The sequence below is a fragment of the Centroberyx gerrardi genome, chromosome 5 (genome assembly GCF_048128805.1).
Source record: "Centroberyx gerrardi isolate f3 chromosome 5, fCenGer3.hap1.cur.20231027, whole genome shotgun sequence".
Taxonomy (NCBI): domain Eukaryota; kingdom Metazoa; phylum Chordata; class Actinopteri; order Beryciformes; family Berycidae; genus Centroberyx; species Centroberyx gerrardi.
Genome location: NC_136001.1, coordinates 14,134,693 through 14,159,269, shown reverse-complemented (window position 1 = coordinate 14,159,269; position 24,577 = coordinate 14,134,693). Strand labels below are relative to the sequence as shown.

At 41.0% G+C, this 24,577-nt stretch overlaps 1 protein-coding gene across 1 annotated transcript; it reads right to left on the bottom strand.

Moving 5' to 3' along the window:
- Positions 1 to 398: 398 nt before the first annotated feature.
- On the bottom strand, positions 399 to 20,928 carry st7l (suppression of tumorigenicity 7 like). The gene is made up of 15 exons (XM_071903772.2): positions 20,760 to 20,928; positions 20,099 to 20,181; positions 19,474 to 19,633; positions 19,189 to 19,243; positions 18,824 to 18,939; positions 18,457 to 18,535; positions 17,442 to 17,530; positions 17,151 to 17,251; positions 16,454 to 16,568; positions 16,246 to 16,318; positions 16,036 to 16,138; positions 7,223 to 7,373; positions 6,291 to 6,383; positions 5,970 to 6,109; positions 399 to 3,006 (listed from the first exon to the last, which is right to left on the bottom strand). The coding sequence occupies exons 1-15, from the start codon at positions 20,926 to 20,928 to the stop codon at positions 2,911 to 2,913; spliced, it is 1,623 nt and encodes a 540-aa protein (XP_071759873.1). The 3' UTR covers positions 399 to 2,910.
- Positions 20,929 to 24,577: the final 3,649 nt, after the last annotated feature.

Genomic DNA, 24,577 nt, shown 5'->3' with positions numbered 1-24,577 from the left:
AAGCCTGTGTCGGCAAGCATCCGCCCTGCTGGAGTGTCTTTGAGCAACACGCTGAATCCCCTATCATCTCCAGGGGTGCTGCTCTGTAGCTGAACTATGGAGGGGGGGGCAGGCCAAACCAGAATGCCTCTATGGGGATCAATAAAGTATCACCCCTCACCCCATGTTGAAAATAGAGTGAGAGGAAACAGTGATTCACCTGTCCACCGTGTTTGAGCAAATTACTCGTAATGGTTTTTTTATCAGACAAGAACACTATTTTAGAGTACTTTATCTCCAATATTATTCAACTAAATGTCAAAAAATTGATTCAGAAAATACCAGTCCAGAATCTCTACAAACAAGAACAAAAATGTCAAACAGATGCAATAACAGATGCAATTAAATTACACTGAAAGAACAATTTATTGTGAGTTTTGCAATCAAACTCATCCCAGGGTTACAGTAGGTCAAATGTTCTCCTGTCTTCAGCATGCAGTCCTACTTGCACAAAAACACTATGAATGAGACATTTCAGGTGTCAAGAATTTAAACCATCAAATATCACAGGCCAGAGAATGGAGTGAAAATGCTAAACAAGCCTTCAAGAGTCTTTGTGGCTTAGTTTCAAATATTGCAAGTCAGAATAGTTGTTAGTAAGACAATCCAAATTTGCACCATAATAACACACACTGTATGTGTCATTACAACATAACCAGTCAGCCCTTTTCTAATTTTTCACTGTTGACTGGATACTAATACATCAACATATTAGTCTTTGTTTTTTTTTGGCTGGTATATATAGTAATGCTAACCACCACTGGACAATCATTGGACAATGAATAATTCAATAGAAAATTACACAGTTTTTGAAACCATCTATTAATTATCAAGTCTAAAACATCAAAGTTGAACAATATTGCCACTAAACTTGACATCATCAACAGGTACAGTATAATGCCAAATCGGTGTTTAGCTAGTGTGACATAAAAGGCACTTCATTAACTACAATAGCATCACATATGGAGTGGAGAGTTGTCAGCACAATATCACTATATCACCCCGAGGCATGAACTCTGCTGCTAGGGCTGTAGCCACTGATAATGTAATAACTGACAAACAATATAACAACTTTCAAAATGTAATAAAATGTCTCTCTAAGTGGGTCAAAAATGTAATAAAACCTGTTGATGTAATAAATTGCTGGGACGATGTAATAACATCACATTAATTAACCAGCATTAAGAGGTGTAACATTTTTAACTGATGATGTAATATTGTTTTTAATAATGTAATAACTTGAGGTATTACATTCTTCATATGTTTATTATTATCACATTATTAGTCAATATTACTGAATCAAAAGTTACACATACACCCTTTAATGGCAGGTTAATGTAATAATGTGATATTACATTTTATTACATTCTGGCAAGTTATTACATTATCAGTCAGTTGCTACAAGGTCCTCATGCTACAGTACATCTCCACATTCAGTTTCATACAACAGAGAAGAGCAAATCTTTCACAAAGGGAACAATGGTCTGAATCCAGCCAATTACAACAGAATCAGAAGAATATTTAATTGACAGGCACATTTATGTACTGTACATATACTTTGAATTTGCCTCGGTGAGTTGCCGTACATAACATCAATGTGGCAAAATGGACATAGACAGATATAGAGTACCAAGTGAAAGACATTTTATACATACTGTGTAAAATATGTCTCTTACTATGTACACTGTTCCTGTATAGGTCTGTTCATTTTGCTCCCCATCTGCAACTGCTATTCAGCATCTTCACCAGCAATGGTTCAGGACTAAACAAATGTGCTCAACGCATGTGCTGGCTTGTCGGGGCTAACATTCCCTGACTGAGGGAGAACCCCGATATATTGAGAATTACTGTAATGTTATGTAGGGCAGCTATTCTTTACAGCGACTGTGCTGTGCTATTCTCAGTATGACTACTGCAGTGAGTGACTTTTGGTACGTTTTGTTCGCCGTCAATAGAAGGTGACTAACGCACGAGCTGTAGCATTCTGCGGTGTAAACGGTAGAAATGAGCGATGCCACGAGAGGCCATACTGTGACCAATGATGATCCCATTTGCATTTCGATGTGGCAAAAGTGGGGGCGGGGGTTGCCCCAGTGATATAGTGCTGAGGTGTCATGCCATGGCAACAACTGTTGAACCGCAGAGGCGTTGTATACACTGCAGGCACTCCAAGGCTGTAAATCACAGCTCTGTTTTTAGGAGGTCTCACAAACTTTTAAATCTGCCCCACTGGATGGCTATGGGGCACAGAGGGTTCATACAGGACACATAGGTTTCCATCCCATATAAACCCTATATGGGATCTTTCGGATTCACATACAAAATTCTCAGGAATCCCCCATGTACATGTCTATTCCTCCACTGGTGAGGACAACTCATCTGACTAGATACAGCAGTTACTACAGTAGGGCAGGAAAAACAATTATAGCTTTTACAATTCGTGAGTTCATTTAGAATAGCAAGTCAATACAGGAGGGCCTCTTACAAATTCATTATGTGATTTTTGCCAAAATGGCAGAGCCAGGCTTGGTGGGACACTGCAACAGTTCAAATTTCCCACTGTTACGCAGTGTTAACATAATGACAAATGAATGACCCTGTGAAATCCTTGCAAATGGTATTCGCTAAATGTGTTCTTGGAAAAGAAACTGGCTGCTGGAACAGTGTGGGAGAGCATCTTAAGAGTGGTATTGCTGTGTTGATACAACCTCAGCCAACATAATCAGTAACAATGCAGCAAGTGGACAGTAATGCTGAAGACAGGAGAGCAAACACTTTTTGTCTGTGGGTTTGGAGTGGTATTGGCGTGTGTGTGTGTGTGTGTGTGTGTGTGTGTGTGTGTGTGTGTGTATGTGTATGTGAGAGATGGGGTCAGATTCGAGTTAGCTGGTGCCAAAAACTGGACGGCATGAAGCTTTCCATCTTGTCTGCGAAGAAACCCAGGGGTGCAAAGAGTGTGCTGAAGAACTGAAAAGGAGGAAAAGCAGAATGAGTCTTCAGTTAAATGTCATAAAATCTCTTCCCACTCTTAGATAATCCTTAAGCAAAACATTCAAATAAGCCTACTTACTAATGCCCATTGGGCTATTTCACTCAAACAGTGCTGTGGAACTTACATCTGCTGGCTCAAAGCTCGAGGTAAAACATTTCTTCCTTCTCAAAAATGATTATTCAAAATTACGAGCACTCATTTCATTGAGCTTAGTCCAACACAACAAAATCCCCTCTTTCATCTCCTCTTTTACAGACTAAATAAGGTAAATACAGAAAATGCAGACAGTCACAATCACCCTGTACTGAAGGCTTAGCTCTCCTCCAGCTCAAAAACCCCCCAAAACAAAACCCAAAAAACGTTTAAACCCTAGTACTTCAATCCACCATAAACACTTTAATGTGTTTATCAGGCAATACATTTCACAACAGAATAAATGGCTCTGAGGCCTTAGCCTGTTGTCCTGGCTGGAAACAAGGCTACGTGTCATATATTAATAGCACTGATCATACAAAGTTTTCCCATTCAGATCATAGACGCACATGAAGAGGTGAGGCTAAAAATCCCAGCCGAACCACGTGTTGTTAGATTGTAGGTGAACCAAATTTAAAAAATATATTTTGTATTTTTTTGCCTATCAGGCAAAAACATATTATCTATGTTGACTTACATGATGTACATTTTTCTGCTTCCGCTGTTAATGAACTATAAATGGTCACATGTATTAACTTTGTAATGCTAACAGTTAAAAAGAGAAAATGGCGGCATCTGTGGCATATTAGCTGTACCCTGCAATTACCCACATAGCGTGTGTGTATCGATCAGGACTGAAATAGACCAAATAGACCTGGCCAGTGATCCTGGGTCAGCTGTTCTAACAAGATTGCTAAATCCCCATAGTATTTAGAACCTGAGGTGCATGTTTTTGTATGTTTTTATGCTTGCCAGCAGGGCAAGTTCCTACATCTATATCCCTTTAGATCTGCTGAAATCACTGACTGTAGGATTTTTATTAGGTCCTTATTGAACTGCACGTTTGAAATGCCTGTGCTAGTAACCTTTAAAGGCCAGCTGATGTAAGATCCCTCTTAAGACACAACATTGTGTGACAAACATAGCTGTAAAAAGACATAACAAACCAATGGACGGAGTCCCTGATAATCGCTCAAACCTATCACACAACATAAAACTAACCAGCTTTATTGAAAATGACTTACAATTCTTTCTACTTTCAAATGCCATTCCAAAAGTTCATTAACACTTACAACTACATTATAACCTGCTACCCTACACTAAACTTGTATATTGACTAACATCAACACAACAACTCAAAACCAACACATCAAAATGTCTCAAAAATGCTTATCTTCTGGCTATTATCGTTACACTTATGCACAGCATCATGTTTCTTTTTAATCAGTTACCTATATGATAATGAATTGGACATATTAGGCCAGTGGTTCTCAAGAAGTTAACACAATTAGAGAATGTAGGATAATTACTATTTTAATCATAGTTTCACTGTTATCTCTCTACCTACAATACAGATAGTCATGGGATTCTAGACAAAATCATATCTAACTATAAAAAATATTCTCAGATTTGGGTCCAAAAGACAAAATCTCATCAAATGGGGGTCCGTGGCTCTAATGTGTACTAAATTAGGGGTCCTTGATATGAAAAAGGTTGAGAATCACTGTATTAGGCTGCATAGTAAACAGAAAACAGAATTGGGAGTTAGACACCTGTGTCAGTGAAAGTACTTGAATTAATTAGAAAATAGATTTCTCATTTCAAGTAACATTGGCTGCTATGTGTCCATGTGAGCCTTAGCCCTTGCTGTCTAAGCTTATCTAACAGTGGCGGTCAGACATGGGCAAGAACATTACAATATGGTTTCTCTTTGAAACTACTTGAGGTGTGCTTGATAAACTTGACATTTTAACAGTCTCATAAGTGGAAATATCATTAGCCTGGCCAGACAAGTGCAAATCAAGCACTCCTCTAATCCCATTAAATTTATGAAACATATTCAGCCACTATATTATCCATGTCTGGTAGCAGTAAATAAAGGAAAGGAAGACTCCTGCCACCACCATCACCACTGTCCTGTCTTGCCTTGCTTGGATCTTTTCTCCAAGAGTAGTAGATTCAGGGAAATCTCTGTTTTTCCTCAGAAGGCAGCGAGGGCCTCTGTGTTCCTCCCTCAATGGTTTTCATGCACTCTATCTGAGCATTACACAAACCAGGCTCGCCTGGCCTGCTGTAAAAATCCTATCTACACACAACCTTTCCCATAACAAAAGGATGAGCACTAGATGTTCTCTGTGGCCTTGTTTTTGCTACAAGGCTACAAGTATGTGTAAAGGCAGACCCTAATAAACAGGGTGACCATAAACAAAGGATTAGCCAAAGAAAGGAGCTAGCCAAACAGGCTAAAAACAGACGGCACAACGCTGCTTTTATAAATAAACAGTAAAAGGAAGTCATGCACACATTCGTGGCTTAAAACTCTTGAAAGCTGTATGCCACTCAGCTATGGCGATAAGCTTGTATTGTTCAACTGTGATTACTGATAGCTGCGATTGGACTACAGCTTGTTTTGGAGGGAAATAGCGGCTTTGCAGGCCTACGACTCCCGTGAGCCTCCAGTGTTGCTGACAGTGATGGAAGACAGCAATTACCACCAGGGTTAAAAGGTTCAGGTTACATTGGAGTAACAACATGCATTTAAAACAAAGATAGCCCTTTTTACACAAAAGAGCCAAGATGAGATTAGTAGCAGAACTAAGCTCTCAGCCAACCTAAACTCAGGGCTAAGCTAATTTGTTGCCATGGAAAACTGGACTTTCTCAATTTAATACATCTCACAATACAAAACAGCAACTTTTAATGATACAATGGGTAGAAAATAGAGATGTGTAGTTACAGTACTTACTGCTTTGGCAAAGACACCCATGAGCTCAGGGAACTGATGTGTGAGCATGGCCAGCATGGCAGTGAAAGAGCAAAGGCCTGCTGTGAAGAGGATGAAGAAGGGAAGCTCTTTCTTTGGGTACACAGACACCTCGTGAAATGCTGGAGGAAACAAGAGAAAGAAACAGCAACGAAAGAGAAAGAGAGCAAAAGAAAGTCAGTGTGAGAAAGAATGAGTAGGAGAGATAAAATGTTGGAGAGGGAGAGAGAGAGGGGGTTTCATTAATCACAACTACACACATTCATAGACAGCAAGTAAGTTTCGGCTGCTTCTCCTACTCACAGGGCAGTAGTTCCCTATCTGCTGTTTCTGTGCATCCTGGGTAGGGATAAAACAGGTGACCCTTCTCCAGAGGGTAGGGAATTATCCGGAAGGCTGGAGAGAGAGGAGCACAAAGGAGCAAATGAAACGTAAGATCAGATGAATAACACACAAAGCATTACTATACAGTACAGTAAGCAAGTACTTTGAACCATAAAAAGTGATATTTCACTTTTCAAGACCAGAATAAGTTGTTCTGCAGCTGACCACAATTTTCATCAAATCAACTGAGTAGCAAAATGTTACACTACACTGACATAATATTAAGGTTATAATGAAACATTAGAATGTTAAGAAACAGAGCATTGATCGATACCACTATCAACTGACACAATTCTATAATCAAAATTATACAACAGTTAGTTCCAGTCGAGTAATTTGATTGGACAGGAGGCATTCTATAAGTGCTGACAGTAAAACAGCACTGGGACGTTTTACTATAGGTATCACTCTGCTTTACAGGTGATCTAACACAAATAGTTTATGTGTTGCTTGGCAACACTTGGTAGTGGTATCCTGGGGGAACTGTTTTTGTTAGCGGAGACAAATAAACAAAAATCATCACCTTTAATCACCATTACTAGATAAATAGCTTTGTTTATAGGGCTGTTTTGTATGTGATTATCTTCAGCACTCGGCCTGCAGCCTTATGCTTATGACCGAATCACAGCTGTGCTGATATACAGTATAACAGTATCCCTCTTGTGTGATATTGAGTAATGTATTTGCGGGTGTGCATACAAAACCTATGAAAATGGAAAGCAGTATACAAGGAGAATACTGTGGCTCTGTGATGGCCAGGCTGGATCAACGTATCATAGTGATTTCCGACCGTACACAGTCGTGAAGCCAATTCACTTTAAACAGAACCAATTCAAGAAATTAATACATACTGCCCTCCCAGGTGCAATGTAGTAGGTTTAAGGCTCCCTCTGCCCGCTTCCAATGCTGCAGGTGGAAGAAGGCGTATGCCACCGCCTCGCTGTCACCCCTCTTCAGGATGTGCTCTGGAGGCAGGATCAGGCTCTTCATCTCTAATAAGTACTACATACAGGAAGAGGAAGAAATACCACTGGTCAATATACCCTGATGCCATTCGGTCCTTCAGCGTGGTAAAGCATAGTAGAACTGGCTAATGCACCCTTTTTTGTGCTGTTTTACTGCAGTTTTAACTGTTTTTAGTAATTTTTCAATTTGTATGGTGATTCATAGGAGTCTGGATGCAAGCCTATCGACGACTGATTCACTGACGTAATTTCTCGCCCTAACAGATTGGTTGGTGTTAGTTGTCAGTTATCAAAATCTTTGACCAATCACAGTAGCAAAGCAGATTGACACGACATTGGAGGTTTGTAATCTGACTCATGGCCTTTATTGCATATTTAAAAAAAAAACAGCACACTCAGCTAGATGCAGGTTCACTTTGCCAAGAATGTCTACAGAGACTGAGATTCAAACTTTTTAACCAGTGCAATGAGATTTTGGAATGAGCATAATGGACCTATTTTTGGATACCTCTTTTTAGTTGTGTAATTTATGTAATGAATGAGCACTGTTTGTACTGTGTCTACTAGCTTTTTTTACGTGCAACACAAATTCCCCTCAGAGGTACAAAGATTCTATTCTATTCTATTCGACTATGTGGCGCCTGACATATGGTGTATTGGACCATGTCTTTGCTTACTTGTGGTATGCGATAATTAGGCTAATGAATTTCCCAAAGGTGGGAAACAAGGTACTCAATACTACAATCAATACTGAATGTGAAACTGGAAAAAGGGAAGCTGGCTGTTGTATTCAAGGTTGTTACACACTGTTGATGTCCCGACAGTGCTCTGATTATGAATCAAATGAAGACAAAGGAAAAGCAAGAGAGGTTGGAGGGAGATAGACAGATGCACTGCATATTAGAATGCAGAAGTATCAAAGTATGGGAAAACTTTTAAATACTTAATAAATTTGTCTCTGCCTCCTCCTGTCTTTTTACTTGTTACCTTCTCAGCATGAAATGTACTGTATTTGACATTTCCTACCCTCTACCACTGTCGCTGAAAGTGGAATGGGAAGTTCTAGATGATAAATTAAGTATCTGAGCAAGAGTTTAGGACAATAGGATATTGGAGCAGCAGGGTGGCATAGTGAGTAGGGAGACCTCCCTTCAACTGCAGTAACCCGGGTCCAAGTCTCCAACCAGGGGTGCCACTAGGAAATTTAAAGTCTCCAATTCACCTAACTTGCATGTCTTTGGAATGTGGGAGGAAACCAGAGCACCTGGAGGAAAACCCACACAAACACGGGGAGAACATGCAAACTCCACAGGAAGGACCAGGGCCGAGATTCGAACCAAGGACCTTTTTGCTGTGAGGTGACAGTGATAAACACTGAGCCATTATACCGTCCCAAGAATACTTTGAGTGGGTCCCAAACAAGAGGTGGCCCTTCAGACAGGCAAGTTGATACTGTACTAAGATAGATGCATTGTTATGGGGCCCAGTATCACCTCTTGTTCCTAGCAATGCCCCTGCCTGGACCCAGGTTCATCTCTGCAAGTATCCGCCCGACTGAATGCCTACCAGCTTCAGGGGTGCTGTTCTCGCTGTTGCGCACTGACCTCCCTGAAGGGGGCAAGTGTCAATTCAAGTAAGTATCACATTATTTAATGGTTTCATTCACTTTTTCTTTCTGTTTCTAAGTTAGCACTTAATCTACTATAACCTCTTGTGCAATTCCCACTTGCGAACTCCCGGCAGACTGAAAACATATTTTCCTCATGTGAGGTATTTGTTGAGAGCCTTGTTTTGCAATTGTTCAAGGTGGGAGGGAAAAGCTTTCCAAAGCTCTCTCTGTGTTATTGTTACAGTACAGTACATTCATTCCATGAATGTGTAACATCCCCCACTCACCCCCCCCCTCTCTCCCTACTGTGCAAGTTTGGCCCAGTGAGTCAGTCGGTCCACTGTGCTGACATAGGCCCACATCACAGAGTTACTATCTATAGATTGGGTATTGGGTATGCCTTCTGAAATAAGTGGGAACCATGATCTAGGAAATAAAAAGATTTGAAACAAGCGTATTGTGTACCACTTTTCTGCAATATTGATATGTTAATTAAGGCCTAGCTCTGTCCATGGGTAAGCTAGTGATGAGTGCATAATGACTGGTGAACATGCCCAATCTATGTAATTTATGTCTGTGGTGCCCAGTGTGGCAGGGGTCTGTGTTAAACTAATCCAGTGTGTGGGGCTGGGGCCCCCCTGGGCTGGATTCCCAGGCGGCCAGCTTCACAGTGCTCTGGATCTCAGACTGACACTTTGGGAAGGTTACCCCACAGCTAATCCTGTCTAATCCCTTCCATGGTCACAGGCTCAGTCAGCCAGCCAGTCAGCCAGCCCGACCACTCTGCTTCACCCATCTCCCCCCTACCTTATCCTCTGTCTCCACTCTCGCCCCCATGATCACAGCCAGCCAGCCAAGCAGCCTGCCCAGGCCATTCCATCTCGCTCATCCCTGTCTCTCTCCCATGCTTAACCCCACCTCTCCTCCATGGTCTCTCAGCTTGCTAGACAACCAGCCTGGGCTTCCCATCCCTGATGTTCAGCAACCATGCTCCGCTAGCCAGTCAGACCAATTAACCCAGTCTGTCCTCACTGCATTCCTCTTCTCTCATCCATAATCATAAGCTCAGACAGGCAAGCAGTCCCTGTTCACGTATAACTTTTTCTCTTCCAGCCCAATCATCAGTCACCATCCATCACAGCATCCCATCACACTACAGCTCTACCTCATTGCAGTCCCATAGCCCCATCCCTCAGATGTTTATTCTATTATTATAGACTCAGCCAAGCCAGGCCAGCCAGCCAGCTTGCCAGGCCGACCCCAACCCTCTGTCGCCCGCGCCTCACTCACCACTTCCTCACCCTCATTACTACAGGCTCAACCAAGGAGGCAACCAGCCAAGCAGTGTGGCCATTCCACTTCACCCATCCTCCTCATACTTACTCACCTTCTCTTGGCCAGGCAATTGGCTGCCCTGCCTCCTCTCAGCCTCCTCTCTTTCCATCCCAATATCCTCTCTAATCATTACAGGCTTAAGACAGCTACAGTGACAGTCAGAGGCTGCTTGTTTGCCCTTCTCACTTATATTCTGTCTGACTTACCCATATTACCTCTCTCTGCTCCAGTTAAGACACTTGTCAGTCCCCCTTCATCCTCCTCACCTTTCTGTCTCCTTTCTTCTTAGCCCAAACCTCTCACCATCTTCGTCTAACCCCCCCCCCCCCAGCACTAATGGAGGCCAGCCAGCCAGCCCACCCATTACAGAGAAAACAGGCCCACTGCTCACGATTGCTTATACAGAGTACCGTACAACTGCTGTAAAAGCTGTGTTTCTGGGTGACTGTGTGGAAAAACATATTTGTGGTCACTGACCATTTAAGCCCCATGCAAAAAAATACAACACAATCATGTAACACTTCAAAACAGCAGGACAGAGTGCGCAAAGAACTCGCATGCCAGGTAGGGGTTTGTGTGCTTCATTTGATGCCCAATCTTCCGAACCAACCGGCCTAACCAACACAGACACTGAGCAGAAAATGCAGTGAAGTTTATATATTCTGTTGATTGTGTTGAAATGTTTGAACTCCCTTGCTGACACATGCAACTATAAGTACTTAAACTTTGAATTTGATGATACGGGACATTTTTCAAATTCCTGACCAAGCCTATTTTTTCTTTTGGATAAGTTATACCTGGACTTTTAACACATTTTCTTGTTACATATATTTCAACCTCCATTCCCGAGTTTCATTTAAGTGTATCGCTGATCATCAGTAACCAGTATATCGCACCCATGTAGGTCTGGGTCCACTGTGTTTTAAGATTAACCATTTAGAGTGGCTGGACGCTCAGCTGTCCTTCCTGGCATGCCATGGCATTAGACCTGCTGACACCTCAGTCCTCCGTGCTGCTCTCCCCCCTCTCTCCTCCCTCCCTCTGCTTCTCCACTCCCTGTCGCCTCTTTGATGAAGGGATTGAGTTTCATGTGTTCCCCTTTTATCCCTGGGCAGTCATAAGCCCAGAGCATAACTCATAAGCTGCCTTCTGATTCTAATCTGCGGCATTTAGCCTCACACAATGGAACACGCAGGCAACAATGACATTAGCCTTGTAGTCGTTCTATATGGGTCTGACAAACACACACACACAGTTGAAGAACATACAGATGTACAGGTGTTGGGAATAGAAACACAAACGAAGATTAACAATTCCATACACAGTCGGTAAACACAGCTACTAGCAACTACAACACATACCAAGGGACTGGAAAGTGGCAGAAAACTAACAGCATTTGTTCCAAAGCAGGCTGGGATGAGGCAAATTCAAAACTAAGATGCCATTCCTGTAACTACCCCCTTTGCCTTGTCTGAGTCAAACCTCATCCATCTAAATTCAGAACAAACCCAAGGCTGCTACTTTGTCTCAATTTACAAACCAAAAAGCCAATTTCAGACCTAAACCAAACAAAGGTCCGGGTTTCTGGGCCTTGATAGGCTATCTAGATGAGAGCATGTCAACCAGAATGGAGTGAGATGAGAAACTGCCGACCAAAATGGAGTAAACGAGCAAGCTAGATGAGATCGGGTCGCCCTGAGTGCTTTAAAATGAATGAGTGTGGACCAAAGTAGTGGTAAATGTAAATGTAAAGCAGATTCAGGTGGCCAGAGCACTTGATCAGCCATGCAAGCATCCGGCAGACTGTCAGTTTCTTAACCACTGGCTGGTAGAGGACCTGACTGGAATGGACAGACAGATGGAGGAAAGGGGAGGAGGAGGAGGAGGAGGAGAGGGGCCAAGAAGATGAGGAGAGGAGGAAAATAGGAGGGGGAAGGGGGAAGAGGAGGAAAATAACGGAGAGGTGGGGAGCTGGTAAGGAAAAGGGAGAGAGGTCATGTAGGAGGAGGATGGAGAAGGTGGGTGGGTAAGCACTGAAACAGCTGTGGTAGTGAGGTGTGTGCAGAGCCTTTGGAGCAGTCAGAATGAGCTCATGTGATATAGCCTAACATGATATTCATATATAATCTCCTCAGCTTGCTTGGCGACACACACACACACACACATACACACACACACACACTACGCTTGACCTCCACTTGTGCCCATATCTCTTCCCACCATTACTCCATCTGTTCAAGGGTGGCGAAGTCCAGCAGGAATGGTCACATTGATGAGGGGCTGGTGTGGCACGTTAACATCGGAATGGGAAATGATAGAGTCTTGTTGATAAACTGGAGAGAGGCGGGGTATTTAGAAAAATCCTCTGCTTGCTTTAGTTCAGTAAATCACTGGTATCTGTTATGGCCTCTCTCTAGCAACAACACCCACAAGCTCTGTTATTAAGTCACCTTTTACACATAGTTCTACAGGTGTAATTAATGTGGTAAAATTACATAATCTTCTGTTAAACTAGAGTAGGTGAACAATTCCATTTGATCTCCAATGCCAAACTTTTTAGATCAGCAGCTTCCCAAACCTTTTATAGAAATATATATACACATATACATATATATATATATATATATATATATATATATATATATATATACATACTGTATGTGAATTATGTTTTCTTTTTCTTACTTTTATTCTAATTTCTGTAAGATAACGGTGATCATAACAAAACATAAATAACATATATATATTTTTTTGCTAATAAAAATGATAAAGTTTCCCAACGAGTGCACAATTTGGGAAACTAGACACACTATTTTGGAAACAAGACTCGGCTCTAGGGTAAATTTGTACACAAGCACTGTGTAGAACGTACTTTTGTAGACAACAAGCAACCCCATACCTACAACACCTGGGTTACCGGTGCACTCATCATTCAGACACGCCTGACAATACAAAGCAAACACCCCCCTCCTCCAGTGTTAAGGAGGGAGTTTTCATATCCAGTGAGTCAAAAACTTAACATAACTGTGCTATGAGGCCTGAGTAAGTAGCAGATGCCAGAGTCAAATGCTGAAAGATGAGCTCACCAATAATCCTCTGTGAAAGGTCTTGGGAGGGGGCGGGGGCTGTTACAAATTATCATATCATCATTTAGCTCTCCACCTATGCTCCCAGTACTCATTTTGACAAAGTTGGCAGTTGTGGTCTTCTTCAGAGTTACTGCTTGGCTCAAAGTTGAACCAAAACAAAAGTAAGAGAAGAGGTAAGAGAGGGGACGAAGAAAGATGAGAGGGTATGAGAGAGGATGGGGGTGCGTGATGAGAGGAGAGAGGTGCCTCTGGGCAGGGTGGGGAAGGGGAGATGGGGCAGGGGATAGTTGGAAAGACATTGAAGATGAGGGCCCTCACTTCAAAATCAAAGGCTGGATCAAAGGGCTGGCTGACTTCCCCCCTCACTGCCTGGGACTGCCACACACACACACACACAAACACACACACACAAGCACCGATTCCCTCTCCCTCTCCGAAAAGGAGTGTAAGAGATGAAACGCCACCACACTACAAAGGCTAAATGGAGACAAAACTGCAACTAGGTGTGTATGAGTGTGTGTGTGTGTATGTGTGTCATCTAAGCCTAATCCCTGTGGGAATTGATGTGCAGGGCCAGAGAGATATCCAGGTTGGAGTTGTAATCCATATCTAAATCTGTGCTCTATGTAATATTCAGGGTATATGCAGGAATCCTGAAGTTAAATTCAATACCTTTTAAGACCTTTTTTAAGACTTTTTCAATATATTTTAAGACCTCAACGCCACTTCGAGCTGTAACCGGTTACATCAGCGACACACCTTAACTTACATTTACTATACATTGATTTTGAGATTGCAAAACTAAACAGTCTTAGTTTGCGATAACTTCTATGGACCACTGTATCAATACAACAGAATTCAGATAGGCCGGTAGGGAACAAAGCTCAAGAGAATAAATTGAGTGACTAACCCAAAGGCAAGGTTTATTAAAAGTAATAACAGTAACACGCTCACACACACACGCACGCATGCGCACACACACACACAACACGGTCATTAACAAAAATCTCTGTGGTCTTTGCATGCTTTGCTCTTGTGACTAGCACTGTGCATATGGGACCGGATAGCGTTGATCCCCATTGAGGTTACACTTATTGCTTTCTTACACACCGAACAATACGCCTCCCGGTTATTCCCAGTGACGGGCCTCAGCCATGGTGCAAATTCAGTGTCCTCCAACCACTTGTCTGAGAACTTGCATTTCCTTATTACGTTTGTTAGTTTAGTGACAGCCTACACAGAAGAATCCCACAAGCGCTACGCGGCTACGCAATTCGCCCGGTGCACAAGAGGGCGTCTCTTAACTTCCGGGTTATGCATTACTGTTTCCGGTTGTAGTTTGTTGTAGTAGTTGTGAGGAGCTAAATAAATAAATTCACGCAAAGTTTTAGCACACAAACTCTTTGGACAAATAGGCTATTCGCATTGAATAGCTACAAAATGTAATACCTCATAAAATGGCGATTAAGACTTTTTAATACTTTTTAAGAGCCTTAATTTTCGCTAAATTGATTTATTACCTTTTAATACTTTTTAAGACCCCGCGGACAACCTGATATTGTGACAATTCTGTAGTATTTTGAAACCTTTTTTTTTGGAACCCAAATGAAAAATTCTGTCCCATCTTGGGATCCAGGCTTATTACAACATACTAGTAAAGAGAAGCTACAAAAAAAGAGAAAATACATACAGAAACAGGCACATGATTCATTTTGATTCCAAAACCACATACTAAGAAATACTGCATTGACTCCTGTGACATCACCACTATATAGATGATTATGACAAATAAGCCAATCAGATATAGTCATGAACTAAATCCCAAGACGCACTAATATACAGAACGAATGGGCAAATGTACTATATGAAAAAACTAGGATGTAGAGCCTGAATATGATTTCAACTCAACAACTAAGCTGGCACTGTAGGTATGATGAACCAGGTCATGATCTATGAAGACCTACACTGACACCTGCTGGTAAGAGACAATATGTCAGGTGTGGAGGCGTCTCTATCATCAGTTGTAGCCTAGATTGCTCATCTTTGAATGTCTGATTGTCTGTCTGGTTGCTTGCCCGTCTGACTGACTGACTGTCTGTGACCCCCTTTACACATAGCATTAACATGCATCCTGGGTGATCGGATTGTAACTGGATAGAGCAAACATGCATAAAAATCCAGGTGTAAATGCACCAAAGATGCACTGATGACCTGATCACCAAACCACCTCCTGAGGTGGTCAGAGACTCACCTGGCCATATTAACATCAAAGTGTAAATGCAATGTGTCTCCAATTCACATTTAGCAACTACAGAACTGGAAGTAAACTTTGATGCATGCCATGGATCACTGCAAATCAAGCAGGTGGCAGGCAGCTCAGATACACATAACTGCATAGAATGAATTGTCAAGATACTCGTGGAAGGGGAACAAGCGAGACGAGGTGTTTGCTATCAATTTTAAGTGACGTGCGTCGCGTGGCAGTCTGACTTTTGGCAAGGGAGAGAGAAATGCAATTTCAATACACAGCCTGGGGACGTATTCTAATGTCAGGTGTAAACGTAATTCACCTACATTACGTCTAGACAAAATCCAGATAAGAGAAGCAGGTTGATACCAGGTGTAAAGGGGCCCTTGCTGGCTGGCTGATTAAGTGAATGACCAACCTTTGGCACATGCGGGTTGAACTCCACAGCTCTGTGTATGGCCTCCACAGCATTCATCTCTGCTGTGCTCAGCCCCCGCCTTGACGCTGCCTCTGGAGAGAACCTGCGACAATACACGTTTAAGGTTTTATTGCCCAATAGGTATTGAATGGTACACAAGGTTCAATGTGCACAGATATTTTCAACAATATCAACAACAAGGAAACATACTTATCTGATACAGCCCGTGCTTTCAGCAGTGCAGATGTGTAGCATATCGTGGCTGATTTTGGCAAGCTGATGTCTACAAAGACAGCAGAAATTGGGGTAATGTGAAAAAAAGTAATGCACTTCAAGGTTCGTTCAATAGCACTGAGTTAATTCCTGTGTGAACATAGGATGATGACTTTGGAAAGTTGTTTGGTCAATGCAGTCTTACCATCATATTTGGCAAGGACGGCTTGGACATCAGCATATGCCTGAAGCTCTAGAAGTGCCTCTAAGAGGTTTTCGTGTATATTTAACATTCCCAACAATGGGAACTCCTTCATTAACTGTAAAGAGATAAAACAAAAATCACCAACAGATATAATTAAGCTATCATAAAGTATCCAGCATGATCCATTAACATACTGTTTGTTAGTGGGATCATTGTATTGGCATTGTTTTGAATACAGTAGAGAGCTATTTCCTCAAAATACACTGTGTCTTTTCCAGCCTATTAAGCTCTTTGGCAGCCCATCTAGGCATTTCTGCTAACCACATAAATTAAAGCACATAATACTGTTTCCAAAACGGATTTGTTTTCATTGCATGAAGCTTGTTCTGAAAGAGTTCCATGTGGGTTACTTGACAAGAGCTCATCAATGTATTCAAAAAGTATTGAGATTAAGATTTATTCCATACAGTTGTTATATGTACATAGTCTTCAATTCTGCATCCATGTGTAGAAGCCACCCCACCAGAAACATTTCCAGCACTAGACTCTTCAAAAAGACAGGAAAACTATACACCCTCTTGTGCTGGCTGAGTAACTTGACAAAGTGCATCAGAAAGATTTCAGGCAGAACATTGTATCAGCAAGCACTGTAAGCAGCTATATGTAATGGTTGAGTTTTGGACACCAAGACACTCACATCTCTCATCATTTTCACTGCTTCTTTAATCCGTCCCAGTTTGCGTGCACACATAGCCAGTCGGCGTTTAATGTACACCAGTAGGTTGATATCTTTTCCAGCTATGGATGGCAAACAGAAAATATGAGACATTTATTAAACAAAGACTTTTTAGATGAGAGAAACATCCAACTTCAAATATTATAAATAGGCCTCAAATATAGCTTACAATATTCTAGTTTTCTGCTTTTCCCCAATACTTCGCCTCAAGGTTTGCCATGGGTCAGTGCTTAAATGTCAAGCCATTCTTACCAATCCTCAACGCTTGTTTGAAAAGGCGCTCAGCCTCTGTGATAGTAGTGGCTTCCTCTTCTGCTAGAAGCACATAGGCTGCAGCACATCTGCACACGCACACACACACACACACACACACACACACACACACAGATACACACACACACACACACACACACACACACACACGTAAGGCACACTGGGACAAGTTTTCAACCATCCAAAGCCTTGCTTTCAAAGGGAAAACATAATGAGATGTGGTACACAACAACACAATAGCCACGTTTGCATGCACATTAAAAATGTGATTATAATGCCATTAAGGCAATAATGTGAATAAGGCAGAGCCCATGTACACAGCACTACTCTGATTCTATTAATGCGTTTATGCTCTTAATCAAAGTAAGCGCAATTGCAGTAACATGTGTGGAGTAGTCCGATTTTTATCGCATTAATAGACACCAGTTAGGACCTTAGTTGCATTTCTTTAACTGTGAGCAAGTTGTGCATGCGCCCAGCATGACACAATACATACATTATGTTCTTTACAGTGCTTTGGTTAACTGGTTGGTTATTCCGCACATCTTCAAAAGTAGCACCTGAAGCATGGCTTTTTTGTAGTTGCAGCAGAGATAGGCCTATGGCTGCGACAAACAACATGATGTGGTACTGCAGAATCATGGCTGTATTGTTTTGGGAAAATTTGACAGTGGTGGGACAGGAAAGAAGAATTCTTTAGCAAACAAAAAAATGCCACTGATTTCCACGGTTCTCTCTGGATAATCAAAATAAATTCTTCAGTCATGTAAACAGGAGTATTGTGTGGAGTTATCAGTTCATACAATAATGTAAATGGCTTAATTAGACTATTGCCTTAATCGCAGTATTGGCAACAGTCACATTATTGTGGGCATGTAAACGTAGTAACGGTTGTCACCTTTGCATAACCATACATGAGCCGCAGTACGTTTAAAGATACTTTAGGAGAAAACACGTAACTATGTAAGAGTAAAACTATTGACACAGAACTCACTCATGATTCATTTCTATGGCCTGGTAAGCTGCTCTGATCCTGGCTTGAGGATTTCTCTCTCTCCAGGCCTTCTGCATCACTGCAATAAGACAATGAACACAGCCTCATTATAGATGTAACCTTTCAGCATTGAGATATTTAATCCACTACGTCCAAGTCAAAAGTTCAGCAACTCAAAACAAAAAACAATTCCATGTGACCATTCACAAAGAACGGGGAAAATCTCTCACAAGGAAATTCAGTCAGTGTTTTGTTTAAAAAAAACATGAAACAAAGAATAGGCATTGTTTTCTTCCAAAGAGCAATATATGACTTTCACCACTTTTTGCTAAACTGGGGATTTGGTCTGTATGTCATTAAAACTCACCAGCATCCTCTGGCCTTAGCTGCTGAGTGTCTCCTGTGAAGAAGGTCTGGTGGTCTTGAGCAGACAAGTTCATATCATAGTATGTTAAGGGCTCCTTTCCAGTCACCCAGGTGTACCTGTGGTGCACAGAGAAAAAATATCATGCTAGTGAGCAATGAATCAAATGAGGTTGATGTTGCAAGTTTACAATATTCATTTCCTTGCACTTAAGACAACGCATGCATCATACCTTTACAACTCTGTATAAAGTAACCAAGAAACTTGCAGCAAGACCTGTGTCACATTATAAGCATCTGCCCTGCAGTTCTACCATGTGCATTTTGATTAGCTGAGCATCTGATTCATACCTCTACTGTCATACATACCTGCTGTATTCTGCTCCTCTGAACAGATTCAAGGGGTTCCTCCAGACCTTACACTCTACAAAAAGGAATGATATCATTGTTATTATTACTAAGTTCAGACAGATCTGCCAACATAAAACAAAACCAACAATATTAACTGAGTCAATGGCACACTAGTTCGACTGCATTTCCCACACTTCAATGCTGACTAGAAAAGCAATTCCACTCTATTTCTGAAATACACAGGACTACTGCACGCATCAACATGAGTCTGGAACAAGCAAATGACAGTCTTTAAATATGTACCTGAAACACTGGGTCTAGGCTCTGTCTCTCCATTAACTGACGAGAACAGACCGGTTGTTGAGCTGCTCTCCACCCCACCCAGGAGGGGACGCAGGTGGCTCACTGACACTTGCTCAATGAACGAGGTCCCATACTTACGAAAATACCACCATTCAAATATCTGTAACAAAGAGGATTCTCAGAATTAGGCAGAGGACAAAATGTTTTACAAATAGGCTACGAGTAGCCTAGATTAGAGTCCTTGAGTTATAACTTAGTGACTTGAGTCATAAGTGTCTATACACCGCATTCCTATCATATCACTTAGTACACAATGAGCTGGTTTTAACACACAAGGAACTGGACCTGCACATGGACTGTTCCTCCACTAAATTATTTATTTTAGTAGAGATCTACATTTTATAGTGATTCTAATCTAAAACTAATCCACATATCTGAATTTGGTCCCTTATTTCGAGTTTAGGAGGAGGATATTGCAAGTTGTGTTTATGAAATGGTTGTGTCTATCAACTGGCCCTCAAGAAAATACTACTTTCACCAAGACAGGACATATTTTGCAAAGAAAACAGAAACCCAAGCAATCAGTGCTTCTACAACGAGAGAAACAACTGAGATGACAACTCACAAGTATGAGTCCAGAGATGAGAGAAGAGGTTCCAGTGAGTGCCACATAGAATTTAGGAGTCAGTGTATTCAAGAACACAGATGCTGAAAGAACAAACAAGAGAAGATAGCCAGTTTAGCACCAACACTGCAACCTGACCAGTAAAAAGTTAAGAAGCCATGCATTACATTGTGAACGGTATCTTCAGTACCAGTAGCATGTGTCCTGCAGTGTAGTGACCATGCAATAATCAACATTGGTTAAATGGCTGTCATGTCAATAGAGAATAATGCCTTTATTATTGGGTGTTGGTAGTGGGTATATTGTATGACAGATATGTAGACGTGCACCCGATGTCCTGTCTTGTGTATATCGTGAGCACAGAGCCAAATTGCTAGCAACCTTGGTTAAGGCGGTAATAAACTACTGAATCTTCACTACATAAACGGTAATGTTAGCAACTAAAATAAACAGTTTTAACAGTTAGCGACCTTGCTACCTAGTTGGCTACAGATTTTGCATTGTTTGGTTTGAACCTAACCAGAAAGTCGCCTCTATTGGCATCAGTTGTGCTAGACTCACTCAAGCAAGGAACTGTCAAACTAACGTTAGCTCCCGCTAGCTACCAGCTAACGCTAGATAGCCGGCTAACAATAGCTAGCTAGTCATGGCATTTATTCACCTGAGGTAAGCGTTTCTTGCAGTTTCAAGGGGCTCCACAGGACGTATATCATGATCAGCACCATACCGAACCAAATGAAGCATATGTAAGTCCATGACCAAGAGAGCCAAGATTTTAATTTCTCTGTAAATCCAAGAGATTGAGGATTACTGCCAGTGGTGTCCTCCATGTTTTTCCGGATGTCTGTAAACAGAAGAGTCACGTGATCACGCAGTAAACGAACTTTTATTTTTAGCGCTCTGTAGAGACTTGAAAATACATTTCAGAAAAAAATATATATTGATATTCAAAATAAAAAAAATGCATGAGTATTTTTTTTCTCCACTGATCCTATAAAACAAACATGAACATTATCATTAGAATTAACCCTTTCATGAAAAAAATCGTCTTGCATTTGACCCTAGTTGTGAAATTTGCTGGCTCAAGGCTACTCCTACTGTTGGCGAAAGCATCAAGTCAGGGTGGCAAGGCTTCCTGAGACATGGGAAATGATAAAATATACTACAATATAATACTACATAATAATAGATTTAGCCCACCTAATGAGGCCTTGATGATAACATTTAATCTAATGCTGAACATGCATAGCTAAGAGTGACAGAGATATTTTAATCAGTGTAGGGAGAATAATCAGTGCTCTAAAAGTTTTTTGTTTTTCCTGTTACTCTCAGGTCTTACTGTAATAAATGAGGGCAACTTGGTAGTGATTTTAGGATTCCTATTTAACAAGGGGATGTGAGCAAGAAACTTATTATTTTTTACATGTAAACAAACCTTATTATCTTATTATCTCTAAATCTATATTTGTCTCCCCTCAAACCAGCCACTATCTGCAGACATTCATCATCTCAGCCATAAATGTGTGAAGACAAGACAGTGAGAACACCAGCTCATTTCTCTACCCATTCTATCCTGTACTACTGTTTATAGCCAGTAAGTGGGGCCACTTCCACATAAATCTATTAAGTGCTGTAGTCTTGTACTGACTGCAGGTGGAGACAAGGTTCAGTATTTGTCTCCTTGCTGTAGTCTCCATTTTTGTTGCAATATTTTAGAAATTTGTGTTTTCAGGCATGTAAGTGCACTCTATTTCATTAGCTCACTTTCTATGTAAATAAATAGCAGAACTGTTTTTCTAAATGTTGAGAACTGTATCCATGCAGTCTGGGTTTGTTCAAATTGCCAATCATTGCATGGTGAGATTGCTTGCTATTTCCATGATTTTCCTTGATAGATGTAGTTGTTTTATCTTGTAAGAAAGCAAACAATTTGACAAGCTTGCTGCAAGATAAAGTAGAAGTATACTATATTGGATACAGCCCACAGTACTTTTCACCTTGTGTGGCTGACTCACAACTCCAAACAGAGCAGGAATAAATGTGATTTGTTAGAGCGCATTCTAGTTGGAGGTTACAGCCACTGAATGACAGAGAGCCAGATTTGGTCCTGCTCACACATGCCCTTGGGTGTTTTCTGCCTGATGCTGATGGACAAGCACACGCAGGGTTAAAGGCCTGTCATATAAATCAGGTACAATCACTTCAGAGGTGAAAACATGCATGATGCCAGTGACAGGGAGGAAGAGAGGAAAAAGAAGGGAGAGTGAGAGAAGAGGCAGGGGGAGGAGGTAGGAGGGAAGAAAGGAAGGAGAGCAACATAGATCAGTAGAGGTTATCTGGAATCTATGGCTTCGTCTTCATGTCTGAATGTATTTCCAGTTCAAATAATATTACCAAATGACCCCTACTCAGTGACTCATTCTCCTGCAAAACATGCATGTAGCTTTCAGGAATATGGTAAACAATGTTATCATCTGTTGTCTTTATACTGTACCACATAAGTAGTTTAATATCAACAAAAGAAAATAGATTATTTTGAAAAAGTCAAACAAAACATCCATTTAGATGAATGCAGGTACCTTTGCAGAATCTGTGTATGAATCACAATCTCGTCATCACTAAGATCTTAATTAAAATGACAGTTACAGTTTGCATGGAGGACAAAAGTTGATTTATATGCATCAATAATATATTCCCCAGAGAAAAACACACAACATTGACGTAAAGATTTCCGAGGCGTACTGGAAACGCCTCGGAAACCTTGTGCCTTAGCACAAAGTGTGACATGACCTGTACACAAAAGGTCAGCCAGCATGCAGCCATGCAGAAGAAATATCTCTCATCATTCTGCAGTCACCTGTATGCTTAAGGTTCATTTACAATTTCATGTCTGGTATCTATCCAGCCATTCTGGACTTCATGTTCTGTTTATGTAGTCTTTTCTAATTCTCTCCCCAAAGCTTTTAAGAGCCTTCTAATCATACATAATTAATCAGCGTTTTCACTTAAATGCACTGCATTTCTCACTCTCATTATTACTTAAGAGGCTGCTCTTTAAGGCTTGAATATGCCCAGCATTCTGTTCATCACATTGTTCTCAAAGCGAACTGTTTATAGGAATAAGGGCTCATGTGATCGATATACACAAACATATTTATCAAAATGTAAGACATTTTTAATGCATTATAACATTTCAGGGCCATTGAAATATCTAATTTCATTACTTCACATCAAGATTTCTATTATTTCTTCATATATTAAACATTCCAATGTGATCAGAATATAGATTTGGATACAGTGCACCAGTGCTGTATCCACTTTGTTTTAAAAATAAAGTTTGCCTTGTATACTATAGTGTACTGTATATCTGCACATACTATCTGCCTGGCAGTTTGCCAGCTCTGCATTTGGTGGTCTTTGCTGATGGAAACTTCAAACTTTATGAAACTGGTTCTTGTCTCCCACACTGCTCTCTCTCTGTGAGTTTATATTACTTGTCTCCAAGAAGGGACTCTCCCTCCACAACTCATTTCTCTCAAAACACTTCATTTTCAGAAAATCTATGTTCTTTTTTTGCATCAGGAGACCATGCCGTTTGACCACATCTGAAAGCAATGGTGCCGTAGAAAAATGACTTCCCCCATGACAGGCTTAGAGGTCGTGGAGCAACACCGCATTCAACCTTTTTCTCTATAAATCCACAAAGAAGAGTGGACGTGTTCTGCTGTGTTTCGTTTCAAAACTCTAATAGTGACTAATGCAATTCACATCATGTCATGTTCCAGCCTAGAGGATACCCGCCTTTCAAATGACAGCCAGGATGATAATGGCAAGCCTTTACATAAAACACTTTACATTCCCCTGTTGATGAATGTGTTTTCTGGTTTCAGCAGAATATATATCGTCTTACCTTCTTATTCATCCCTACATTGTGACCCCTGCAGAGTCCTAATTTTAATAAGAGAATGGAATTTAACATAATATAATCTGTATCGGGAAATTTAACTAATCCCTTTGAATGTCAAAAGGATGAAACCTGTCCAGCACAATATCTAAGACATACATATACAGCAATATCATCATCATCATCATCATCATCATCACCATCATCATCTCTATCAGCACCACCAACAACAACAAGAGAATGGAAACCCCAAACATGGAATAAGAGTACAGTAAGCAACGTGTCATCCTCTCAATCTTTCCCCTTTAGGACTGTGTACAGTGGCTTTTTCATTGTATACAACTCCAGCCAACTGTAGGCATAAATGGAAGAGGTAGAGATGAATAATACATATGAATTGCCTTCATGCAGCCGGGGCCTCTTTTTCCACTGTCCTGTGCTGCAAGAATATCATTTTTAGTGACAATAAAATTCAAGGCAAGGAGCACTGATGAAAACACAGATATTGTGAGCTTGCACCAGTGCGTGCGTAGTTTTGTAGCTTGAAAGGTGTCAGTTTCTAAAAAAGGTGTTAA